At 43.5% G+C, this 13359-nt stretch overlaps 1 protein-coding gene across 2 annotated transcripts in view; it reads left to right on the top strand.

Moving 5' to 3' along the window:
* The window catches only part of LOC116376355 (semaphorin-5A), a 381827-nt gene that overhangs the window by 84403 nt on the left and 284065 nt on the right, over positions 1 to 13359 (top strand). For both annotated transcript variants that reach the window (XR_004211770.1, XM_031836384.1), the window contains exon 4: positions 5068 to 5113. Coding sequence is in view for 1 of the 2 variants with exons in the window: in XM_031836384.1 (XP_031692244.1) it covers positions 5068 to 5113 (46 nt within the window). In the remaining variant the exon portion in view is untranslated. The remainder of the gene's footprint in view (positions 1 to 5067; positions 5114 to 13359) is intronic.

Raw genomic sequence — 13359 nt, 5'->3', positions numbered from 1 at the left:
GAGTGGAGCATTTGACCCTGACTATTATAAAACACTAGGAGAGTGATTGCATTTGACCCTGACTATTATAAAACACTGGGAGAGTGGAGCATTTGACCCTGACTATTATAGAACACTGGGAGAGTGGAGCATTTGACCCTGACTATTATAAAACACTGGGAGAGTGATTACATTTCACCCTGACTATTATAAAACACTAGGAGAGTGATTACATTTGACCCTGACTATTATAAAACACTAGGAGAGTGATTTCATTTGACCCTGACTATTATAAAACACTGGGAGAGTGGAGCATTTGACCCTGACTATCATAAAACACTGGGAGAGTGATTACATTTGACTCTGACTATTATAAAATACTGGGAGAGTGATTACATTTGACCCTGACTATTATAAAACACTGGGAGAGTGGAGCATTTGACCCTGACTATTATAAAACACTGGGAGAGTGATTACATTTGACCCTGACTATTATAAAACACTGGGAGAGTGATTACATTTGACCCTGACTATTATAAAACACTGGGAGAGTGATTACATTTGACCCTGACTATTATAAAACACTGGGAGAGTGGAGCAATTGACCCTGACTATTATAAAACACTGGGAGAGTGGAGCATTTGACCCTGACTATTATAAAACACTGGGACAGTGATTACATTTCACCCTGACTATTATAAAACACTGGGACAGTGATTACATTTGACCCTGACTATTATAAAACGCTGGGAGAGTGATTTCATTTGACCCTGACTATTATAAAACACTGGGAGAGTGGAGCATTTGACCCTGACTATTATAAAACACTGGGAGAGTGATTACATTTGACCCTGACTATTATAAAACACTGGGAGAGTGGAGCATTTGACCCTGACTATTATAAAACACTGGGAGAGTGATTTCGTTTGACCCTGACTATTATAAAACACTGGGAGAGGGGAGCATTTATCCTTCCCTCTCAGACACTAGTCTGACCCAGGGGCTAAAGGGTGTTCCTGTCTGTCCCTGGAGTGGTCTGGACTAGCCTCGCTTCTCTTTCTCTAGATGAGAGGGCTCAGGCTTAGTGACAGAGATCTAGGATAATCTAGGCTAAGGGGCTAGGGGTTGATTTGAGACTTACTCTGTCAAACTAAATAGGCTCAGTGACAGGGATCTAGAAGAATCTAGGCTAAGGGGCTAGGGGTTGATTTGAGACGTACTCCGTCAACCTAAATTGACTCAGTGAGAGGGATCTAGAATAATCTAGGCTAACGGGCTAGGGGTTGATTTCAGACTTACTCTGTCAACCTACATAGGCTCAGTGAGTGTTTGTGACTAGGGTTTGATTTGGGACAAGCCCTACTCTGTCTGGCTGAGTGGGATCGTTGAAGATTGTCCAGGAGTCTAGGGGTTGATTTGGGACAAGCCCTACTCTGTCTGGCTGAGAGGGATGGTTGAAGATTGTCCAGGAGTCTAAGGGTTGATTTGGGACAAGTCCTACTCTGTCTGGCTGAGAGGGATCGTTGAAGATTGTCCTGGAGTCTATAGGGTTTGATTTGGGACAAGACCTAATCTGTCTGGCTGAGAGGGATTGTTGAAGATTGTCCAGGAGTCTAGGGTTTGACTTGGGACAAGACCTAATCTGTCATGCTGAGAGGGATCGTTGAAGATTGTCCAGGAGTCTAGGGTTTGATTTGGGTCGAGGCCTACTCTGTCTGACTGAATGGGCTCTATATTCTCTGTGTGTTGGATCAGTCTGATAAGTCCAATAAGTCTGTATTTTAGATCCAGTTGGTTTAATTTAAGACGTTTAACATTAGAGGAGTCACATTGAATTGTCTTAGAGCTTCCGGTGTCGACGTTAAATGTTGAAATTAAATGTCTAAATGTCAAATAGAGTTAGACAGAGAGGGTCTGTCTGTGACCCGATGGCCAGAGAGAGTTATAATGGCGGCAGATCGATTGTAGATGTTAATATAGTGTAAAAAGGGTCTTAGACCACAGCCTGCCCTGTGAAATACTGTAGCCGCTCTTTAGAAGATGGATAGGCTTGGGTTTGTGTCTGTGTGTGTGTGTGTGTGCCTATAGGTGCTCCTGTCGAGGTTTCAGTGGGTGTATAACATTACAGAATAGATGCCTAGATGATTTACTTTCTTGACATGAATTAAAGGGCAATTCCACCACTTTTCATAATCTCCAGGACCGACCCAGTGTCTACATTTTTTTATTATTTTCCCTTTATTTAACTAGGCAAGTCAGTTAAGAACAAATTCTTATTTTCAATGACAGCCTGGGAACAGTGGGTTAACTGCCTGTTCAGGGGCAGAACGACAGATTTTTACCTTGTCAGCTCGGGGGTTTGAACTTGCAACCTTCCAGTTACTAGTCCAACGCTCTAACCACTAGGCTACCCTGCCGCCCCGGCAGCACATTTCTGAGGGTGTTTTCTTCCTCCCCGCGTCACAGCGAACCTCATAGTGTTTGAAAATGACAGTTTCTAAAATGTTTAAACTTTTGATGATGTCATCAGGTGTAAATATGTCCTTTTCACAGATGTGGACATTAGTATTCTCCTGGAGATAATGAGAATGAGGTTGAAAAGTGGTGAAGAGCTCTTTCATATTTGTAAAACGAATAACTTGCTGAACCTGACAGGATTGATTCTCTGACATTCCTGGACAAAACTGATTAGAAATTAAACATCCTTTCCCGATTGGCACAGCAGTCTAAGGCACTGCATCACTACAGACCCAGGTTCAATCCCAGGCTGTATCACAACTGGCCGTGATCGGGAATCCCATAGGGCAGTGCACAACCAGCGTCGTCCGGGTTTGGGGAGGGTTTGGCTGGGGGAGGGTTTAATTGGCCAATCATGCTCTAGTGACTCCTTGCGGTGGGCAAGGCTCCTGCAGGCTGAATTCAGTTGTCAGTTGAACGGTGTTTCCTCTGACACAATGGTATGGCTTCCAGGTTAAGCAGGCGTGTGTTAAGAAGCACGGCTTGGCAGGGTCATGTTTCAGAGGACGCATGACTCGACCTTTGCCTCTTCCGATCCCGTTGGGGAGTTGCAGCGATGAGACATGATCGTAATCGGGGAGAAAAAGGGGTGAAAATAAAAAATATATATAAAATAAAAAGAAATGAATCAGCCTTAATATTAATCGTCACTCTGCTAAATAATCATATTAATATGAATAATAAAACTGCTGTGATGATGAGTCTTGTGCCAGAATGCTGAACTTATACAATCAAACTGAAACCATTGGTCGTAAAATAACAGGCCTACTCATTCTACAGACATTAGCTTATACTGTTTTGTGGAAAGTTTGAAAGACCAGACAATTTGTTTTTTTAGTTGGCTTACAATCTAAATGTAACCATTCAAAAGAGCCTAAGGCAAGAGCCTTATTCAAGTGAAGTTTCACCATTGGACTCTCTGATACACACACACACACATGTATGTGGGCCCACGCACACTCACACAGCCTTAGGTCCTATGGTCTGTTAAAACAAAAATTCACTCAGGGATGCATTTGTCTGGAGGTGACCCCTAGACACTGATTCAAGATCAGTTTAGCATTTTCCCCACTAACGGTTGAGGTTGGAAAGAGTGAGCTGATCCTACATCTATGCAGTGGTGTAAAGTACATAAGTAATTATACTTTAAAGTACTACTTAAGTAGTTCTTTTGGGTATCTGTACTTGACTATTTTACTTTCCTGAAGAAAATAAGGCACGTTTTACTCCATACATTTTCCTTGACACCCAAAAGTATTCGTTACACTTTGAATGCTTAGCAGGACAGGTAAAGTGTCTAATTCACACACTTAACTCCCTGGTCATCCCTACTGCCACTGATCTGGAGGACTCACTAAACAGAGAACATCCCTGGTCATCCCTACTGCCTCTGATCTGGAGGACTCACTAAACAGAGAAAATCTCTGGTCATCCCTACTGCCTCTGATCTGGTGGACTCACTAAACAGAGAACATCCCTGGTCATCGCTACTGTCTCTGATCTGGAGGACTCACTAAACAGAAAATCCCTGGTCATTCCTACTGCCACTGATCTGGAGGACTCACTAATCAGAGAAAATCCCTGGTCATCCCTACTGCCTCTGATCTGGTGGACTCACTAAACAGAAAATCCCTGGTCATTCCTACTGCCTCTGATCTGGTGGACTCACTAAACAGAAAATCCCTGGTCAGCCCTACTGCCACTGATCTGGATGACTCACTAAACAGAGAACACCCCTGGTCATCCCTACTGCCTCTGATCTGGTGGACTCACTAAACAGAGAACATCCCTGGTCATCCCTACTGCCTCTGATCTGGAGGACTCACTAAACAGAGAACATCCCTGGTCATCCCTACTGCCTCTGATCTGGTGGACTCACTAAACAGAGAAAATCCCTGGTCATTCCTACTGCCACTGATCTGGAGGACTCACTAATCAGAGAACATCCCTGGTCATCCCTACTGCCTCTGATCTGGTGGACTCATTAAACACAAATGCTTTGTTGGTAAATTCTGTCTCAGTGCTGGAGTCTGCCCCTGGCCATCCGTACATTTAAAAAACAAGAAAAAAAATTATAATTTGTGCATGCACTTTTTCTTTTGAAACTTAAATATATTTTAGCAATTACATTTACTGTTGATACAAAGTATATTTAAATCCAAATATTATTTTACTGGGTGACTTTTACTTGAGTCATTTTCTATTAATACTTTTACTCAAATGTGTACTTTTTCCACCACTGCATCTACAGGAAATTTGTAAAGTATGTAATCTTTATTCTGTTCGGTTTAGATTGGATTTCTATTCAAAACCACAAAGATATAACTAGTTTCGACTGGCAGTAAAATAGTATGTATGTAGTTACATCTGAACAGGCCCTTTGGAGTGACCCAAAAAGATAGCTGTGATTAATCAAAGGTTTGATGAGGTAGAGGAAATAACCAATATGGGAGTAAAATAACCCAGAGATATTTTTGGAAATGGTCTCCAGTCCACTTCTCTTTTTTCAGATTGTGTCTTTTTAGAGAAGATCATACCTTCATCTCTCCTCCCTGTCTCTTTTCCTTTCAGAAACCACCTGTTCAGACTCAATCTGGAGGACCTCTCGCTGATCCAGGTGAGTCTTTACCAGCGTTGCCAGTCCCTCATCCATTGCTACCCATATGTCCCCCTCTATCTCTCTATCCCTCCCTCTTTCTCTATCCCTCTATCCCTCCCTCTTTCTCTTTCTCTCTATCCCTCCCTCTTTCTCTATCTCTATATCCCTCCCTCTTTCTCTATCTCTCTATCCCTCCCTCGTTCTCTCTCTTTCTTTATCCTTTCTCTTTCTCCCTCTTCATCACCCTTCCTATGTATCTTCCTCTAACTCTCATATTCATCTCCCTCCAACTTCCTCACATCTCTCTTTTCTCAGCCTCTTTCTTTCTAGTATTATCTCTCTTCATGTTTCCTCCCTTTAGCCCCCCCCCCCCCCGTTCTCTCTCTTCCCCTCAATGTCTAGCTCACAGTCAGTTTGTTGGAGCATCGGGTATAACAAGTCTGGTCTCTTTTAAAAACATTGTTTTTACATGTGTTTTATCTGACTACATTAACAGAGTAATACAGTAATACTGGAACAGGCCAGCTGTCAGTTGGGCCAATACACAACACCTGTCATAGCAGTTACAGTAATACTGGAACAGGCCAGCTGTCAGTTGGGCCAATACACAACACCTGTCATAGCAGTTACAGTAATACTGGAACAGGCCAGCTGTCAGTTGGGCCAATACACAACACCTGTCATAGCAGTTACAGTAATACTGGAACAGGCCAGCTGTCAGTTGGGCCAATACAAATCTGTCACAAGCAATACACAACACCTGTCATAGCAGTTACGGTAATAACAACCCAGGGTACATTTAAAATATTTCACACTGTTATATGCATCATAACAACACCATTATGTCGAGTGCTGTCAGGGAAGCCAGGATAATGATTATTGTGTCAGGAGATCCTGAGGGCTTGATTTGTGCAATAGACTTCATGCAGTTTGTAACGGCTGTCGTGGGAAGAAGGTGAGGACCAATGTGCAGGGTGGTACGTGTTCATCTTTTTAATAAAGTAAACTGAACACTGAGTGACAAAACAACAAAGAAACAACAGGAACAGTTCTGTCTGGTGCAGACACACAAAGACTGGAAACAACCGGAACAGTTCTGTCTGGTGGAGACACACAAAGACTGGAAACAACCGGAACAGTTCTGTCTGGTGTAGACACACAAAGACTGGAAACAACCGGAACAGTTCTGTCTGGTGTAGACACACAAAGACTGGAAACAACCGGAACAGTTCTGTCTGGTGGAGACACACAAAGACTGGAAACAACCGGAACAGTTCTGTCTGGTGGAGACACACAAAGACTGGAAACAACCGGAACAGTTCTGTCTGGTGGAGACACACAAAGACTGGAAACAACAGGAACAGTTCTGTCTGGTGTAGACACACAAAGACTGGAAACAACCGGAACAGTTCTGTCTGGTGGAGACACACAAAGACTGGAAACAACCGGAACAGTTCTGTCTGGTGGAGACACACAAAGACTGGAAACAACCGGAACAGTTCTGTCTGGTGGAGACACACAAAGACTGGTAACAACCGGAACAGTTCTGTCTGGTGGAGACACACAAAGACTGGAAACAACCGGAACAGTTCTGTCTGGTGGAGACACACAAAGACTGGAAACAACCGGAACAGTTCTGTCTGGTGGAGACACACAAAGACTGGAAACAACCGGAACAGTTCTGTCTGGTGGAGACACACAAAGACTGGAAACAACCGGAACAGTTCTGTCTGGTGGAGACACACAAAGACTGGAAACAACCGGAACAGTTCTGTCTGGTGCAGACACACAAAGACTGGAAACAACCGGAACAGTTCTGTCTGGTGGAGACACACAAAGCCTGAAAACAACCGGAACAGTTCTGTCTGGTGGAGACACACAAAGCCTGAAAACAACCGGAACAGTTCTGTCTGGTGGAGACACACAAAGCCTGAAAACAACCGGAACAGTTCTGTCTGGTGGAGACACACAAAGCCTGAAAACAACCGGAACAGTTCTGTCTGGTGGAGACACACAAAGACTGGAAACAACCGAAACAGTTCTGTCTGGTGGAGACACACAAAGACTGGAAACAACCGGAACAGTTCTGTCTGGTGGAGACACACAAAGACTGAAAACAACCGAAACAGTTCTGTCTGGTGGAGACACACAAAGACTGAAAACAACCGGAACAGTTCTGTCTGGTGCAGACACACAAAGACTGGAAACAACCGGAACAGTTCTGTCTGGTGCAGACACACAAAGACTGAAAACAACCGGAACAGTTCTGTCTGGTGGAGACACACAAAGACTGGAAACAACCGGAACAGTTCTGTCTGGTGGAGACACACAAAGACTGGAAACAACCGGAACAGTTCTGTCTGGTGGAGACACACAAAGACTGAAAACAACCGGAACAGTTCTGTCTGGTGCAGACACACAAAGACTGAAAACAACCGGAACAGTTCTGTCTGGTGCAGACACACAAAGACTGAAAACAACCGGAACAGTTCTGTCTGGTGCAGACACACAAAGACTGGAAACAACCAGAACAGTTCTGTCTGGTGCAGACACACAAAGACTGGAAACAACAGGAACAGTTCTGTCTGGTGGAGACACACAAAGACTGGAAACAACCGGAACAGTTCTGTCTGGTGTAGACACACAAAGACTGAACACAACCGGAACAGTTCTGTCTGGTGGAGACACACAAAGACTGAAAACAACCACCCACAAAACACAATGGAAAACAGGCTACCTAAATATGGTTCTCAATCAGGGACAACGATTGACAGCTGCCTCTGATTGAGAACCATACCAGGCCAAACACAGAAATAGAAAATCATAGAAAAAATAACGTAGACAACCCACCCAACTCACGCCCTGACCATACTAAAACAAAAGACAAAACAAAGGAACTAAGAACGTGACACAGTTGTCCTCTAGAAGAGTGGGGTGTGAGAGAACTATCACTAGGCTAAGAGTGGGGTGTGAGAGAACTATCACTAGGCTAAGAGTGGGGTGTGAGAGAACTATCACTAGGCTAAGAGTGGGGTGTGAGAGAACTATCACTAGGCTAAGAGTGGGGTGTGAGAGAACTATCACTAGGCTAAGAGTGGGGTGTGAGAGAACTATCACTAGGCTAAGAGTGGGGTGTGAGAGAACTATCACTAGGCTAAGCTGGATCAGAGGAGTCTGCCAGCCATCGTAGTCAGTGTTAATGGCCCTATATATCTAACAGTAGTCATCTCTGTAGTCAGTGTTAATGGCCCTATACATCTAACAGTAGTCTTCTCTGTAGTCAGTGTTAATGGCCCTATATATCTAACAGTAGTCTTCTCTGTAGTCAGTATTAATGGCCCTATATATCTAACAGTAGTCATCTCTGTAGTCAGTGTTAATGGCCCTATATATCTAACAGTAGTCATCTCTGTAGTCAGTGTTAATGGCCCTATACATCTAACAGTAGTCTTCTCTGTAGTCAGTGTTAATGGCCCTATACATCTAACAGTAGTCTTCTCTGTAGTCAGTGTTTTAACGGCCCTATACATCTAACAGTAGTATTCTCTGTAGTCAGTGTTAATGGCCCTATACATCTAACAGTAGTCTTCTCTGTAGTCAGTGTTAATGGCCCTATACATCTAACAGTAGTATTCTCTGTAGTCAGTGTTAATGGCCCTATATATCTAACAGTAGTCTTCTCTGTAGTCAGTGTTAATGGCCCTATACATCTAACAGTTGTCTTCTCTGTAGTCAGTATTAATGGCCCTATATATCTAACAGTATTCTCTGTAGTCAGTATTAATGGCCCTATATATCTAACAGTAGTCCTCTCTGTAGTCAGTGTTAATGGCCCTATATATCTAACAGTAGTCTTCTCTGTAGTCAGTATTAATGGCCCTATATATCTAACAGTAGTCCTCTCTGTAGTCAGTGTTAATGACCCTATATATCTAACAGTAGTCTTCTCTGTAGTCAGTATTAATGGCCCTATATATCTAACAGTATTCTCTGTAGTCAGTGTTAATGACCCTATATATCTAACAGTAGTCTTCTCTGTAGTCAGTATTAATGACCCTATATATCTAACAGTAGTCCTCTCTGTAGTCAGTATTAATGGCCCTATATATCTAACAGTAGTCTTCTCTGTAGTCAGTATTAATGGCCCTATATATCTAACAGTATTCTCTGTAGTCATTTCCATGGCTGAATGCTGTATGTTGGTTTATATGCATCCCTTAGAATGAAATAGAAGGAAAGGAGAGGGGAAGAGGGGAAATAAGCAGAGAGCGAGAGGGAGAATGAGGGAGATGGAGCAATGTAGAGTAAGATATAGGATTACCGATTGATGAAGGTGATTTGCGAAGGGAAAACTGTAGTAGTAACAACAAAGAGAGCTGTACCAGAATACTCTGCCTTTTCTTCTTCATTTTACTTCTCTACATTGAGATGTGTAGAGAAGAGAAAGGAGTTTTAACTGTAGAAATGTGTCTTCTTTGGGAAATATCCTACAAACTACACCCACACATGCCTATTTCATTAGCTACCACCTATCATGGTGCTTTAGTACAGTACATACCCATTGGCATTGGTTAACAGGATTTATCATTGCACTGTGCTGACATGAATAACATAAGTGTGTTTTTTGATGAAAATAAGTACTGAGAGCTATGCTTGTGCCTTGTATGATTTTTGCAATAAAATGAGAGACCGAGTAGAATTACCATTTCATATGATCCATGCTCAGGCTTAATCCCTAATGTACCAAAACTAAATATTTATGAGCACGTCAAAACAACCAAGGTTATTCTTCGATGTACTTTATGAACGAATAATAAACCAGACCTCTAGAAATACTTTCAGCGTTATTGATTAAAACCCCTCTAATTTTCTCTTAAACAAACCCTTCATCACTTAAAATGAAACTGGAGGCCTCTTGCTAGTGTGTTGTTTGCAGACTCAGAGAGACGTGCCAGTTGCTGTGTCAGCCAGATAAATGCCCTCTGTCTGTCCTGTGGTACTTCAGTAGTGCTCAGCGATTAACCGAAATGTCCTTATTTTTTGGTTATTAAACAACTAATTGACCATTCGGTTCAATTACTTAACTTCCACTTAGTTCGTTTTTTTGTGAGCCCAATGTGCCATTTCTCGACAGATAAATCAAATCATTCAAAAGAGACATCAAATCAAGAACTGGGATGTTGGGCTGAAGTGAGTTGTAGTTTTCATTAAGCATATTTTCAACCAAGTTCAGCGCAAAAACGTGGTAACCACTGCGCCTGTTTTTTCCAGCTGTTTAGGTTAGATACACACAGATTGCACAGACAGCATGTAAATAACACAGCAACAAGTAAAGTACACTGCTCAAAAAAATAAAGGGAACACTTAAACAACACAATGTAACTCCAAGTCAATCACACTTCTGTGAAATCAAACTGTCCACACTGATTGACAATAAATTTCACATGCAGGTGGTGACCACAGACCACTTCTCAGTTCCTATGCTTCCTGGCTGATGTTTTGGTCACTTTTGAATGCTGGCGGTGCTTTCACTCTAGTGGTAGCATGAGACGGAGTCTACAACCCACACAAGTGGCTCAGGTATTGCAGCTCATCCAAGATGGCACATCAATGCGAGCTGTGGCAAGAAGGTTTCCTGTGTCTGTCAGCGTAGTGTGCAGAGCATGGAGGCGCTACCAGGAGACAGGCCAGTACATCAGGAGACGTGGAGGAGGCCGTAGGAGGGCAACAACCCAGCAGCAGGACCGCTACCGCCGCCTTTGTGCAAGGAGGAGCAGGAGGAGCACTGCCAGAGCCCTGCAAAATGACCTCCAGCAGGCCACAAATGTGCATGTGTCTGCTCAAACGGTCAGAAACAGACTCCATGAGGGTGGTATGAGGGCCCGACGTCCACAGGTGGCAGAGAACACCGAGATTGGCAATTTCGCAACTGGCGCCCTGTGCTCTTCACAGATGAAAGCAGGTTCACACTGAGCACATGTGACAGACGAGACAGTGTCTGGAGACGCCGTGGAGAACGGTCTGCTGCCTGCAACATCCTCTAGCATGACCAGTTTGGCGGTGGGTCAGTAATCGTGTGGGGTGGCATTTCTTTGGGGGGCCGCACAGCCCTCCATGTGCTCGCCAGAGGTAGCCTGACTGCCATTAGGTACCGAGATAAGATCCTCAGACCCCTTGTGAGACCATATGTTGGCCCTGGGTTCCTCCTAATGCAAGACAATGCTAGACCTCATGTGGCTGGAGTGTGTCAGCAGTTCCTGCAAGAGGAAGGCATTGATGCTATGGACTGGCCCGCCCGTTCCCCAGAGCTGAATCCAATTGAGCACATCTGGGACATCATGTTTCGCTCTATCCACCAACGCCACGTTGCACCACAGACTGTTCAGGAGTTGGCGGATGCTTTAGTACAGGTCTGGGAGGAGATCCCTCAGGAGACCATCCGCCACCTCATCAGGAGCATGCCCAGGCGTTGTAGGGAGGTCATACAGGCACGTGGAGGCCCCACACACTACTGAGCCTCATTTTGACTTGTTTTAAGGACATTACATCAAAGTTGGATCAGCCTGTAGTGTGGTTTTCCACTTAAATTTTGAGCGTGACTCCAAATCCAGACCTCCATGGGTTGATAAATTGGATTTATATTGATAATTTTTGTGTGATTTTGTTGTCAGCACATTCAACTATGTATAGAAAAAAAGTATTTAATAAGAATATTTCATTCAGATCTAGGATGTGTTATTTAAGTGTTCCCTTTATTTTTTTGAGCAGTGTACTTTGAAGAAGTAGTAAAATGAGTTTGTAAGACAGCTTGGCAAAACATAGGCAGGCTAGCTAAATAGGATGACTACAGACAGCTCTGCAACATACTTAGTAGGCAGGCTAGCTAAATAGGATGACTACAGACAGTACCATGTGGGGAGAACAGAGAAGGTTGTCTGGCTGTTTGACTGCTACTGCCTGAGCAGAGATGAGATGATGACTTTAATAAGGAATGACAAATAATTAAGTCATCAAATAAAAACTAAGTCAACAAACAACTGGACCTGTTTTCACTGTTTGCATTTTCACTGTTTTGGCAATTGAATGTTCACCATTTTGCTTTATATATTTGGACTTTCCCCCCTCTCCTTCTCTCCCCCTCTCCTCTCCCCCTCTACTCTCCCCCTCTCCTCTCCCCCCTCTCCTCTCCCCCTCTCCTTCTCTCCCCCTCTCCTCTCCCCTTCTCCCCTTCTCCCCCTATTCTCTCCCCCTCTCCTCTCCCCCCTCTCCTTCTCTTCTCTTCCCCTCTCCTCTCCCCCTCTACTCTCCCTCTCTCCTTCTCCCCCTCTCCTCCTCTCCCTCTTTTCTCATGATTTGGTTGGGTCTAATTGTGTTGCTGTCCTGGGGCTCTGTGGGGTCTGTTTGTGTTTGTGAACAGAGCCCCAGGACCAGCTTGCTTAGGGGACTCTTCTCCAGGATCAATTCTCTGTAGGCGATGGCTTTGTTATGGAAAGTTTGGGAATCACTACCTTTTAGGCGGTTGTAGAATTTAACATCTCTTTTATGAATTTTGATAATTAGTGGATATCGGCCTAATTCTGCTCTACAAGGATAATTTGGTGTTTGTCCCATTTTGTGAATTCTTGGTTGGTGAGCGGACCCCAGAACTCATAATCATAAACGGCAATGGGTTCTATAACTGATTCAAGTATTTTTATTCAGATCCTAATTGGTATGTCACATTTTGGTATGTCACATTTTGGTATGTCACATTTTGGTATGTCACATTTTGGTATGTCACATTTTGGTATGTCACATTTTGGTATGTCACATTTTGGTATGTCACATTTTGGTATGTCACATTTTGGTATGTCACATTTTGGTATGTCACATTTTATGGCCCTTCTTGCGTTGTCCCTCAGATCGTTCACAGCTTTCTGGAAGTTACATGTGGCGCTGATGTTTAGACCGAGGTATGTATCGTTTTTTGTGTGCTTTAGGGCAACGGTGTCTAGATGGAACTTGTATTTGTGGTCCTGGAGACTGGAACTTTTTTGGAACACCATTATTTTTGTCTTACTGAGATTTACTGTCAGGTCCCAGGTCTGACAGCACATATGAAGAAGATCTAGGTGCTGCTGTAGGCCCTCCTTGGTTGGTGACCGAAGCACCAGATCATCAGCAAACAGTACACATTTGACTTCAGATTCTATTCGTTTGAGGCCGTGTTTTGCAGACTGTTCTAGTGCCCTGACCAATTCGTTGATATATATGTTGAAGAGGGT

The sequence above is a fragment of the Oncorhynchus kisutch genome, linkage group LG11 (genome assembly GCF_002021735.2).
Source record: "Oncorhynchus kisutch isolate 150728-3 linkage group LG11, Okis_V2, whole genome shotgun sequence".
Taxonomy (NCBI): Eukaryota; Metazoa; Chordata; class Actinopteri; order Salmoniformes; family Salmonidae; genus Oncorhynchus; species Oncorhynchus kisutch.
This window is presented reverse-complemented; position numbering and strand designations above follow the sequence as displayed.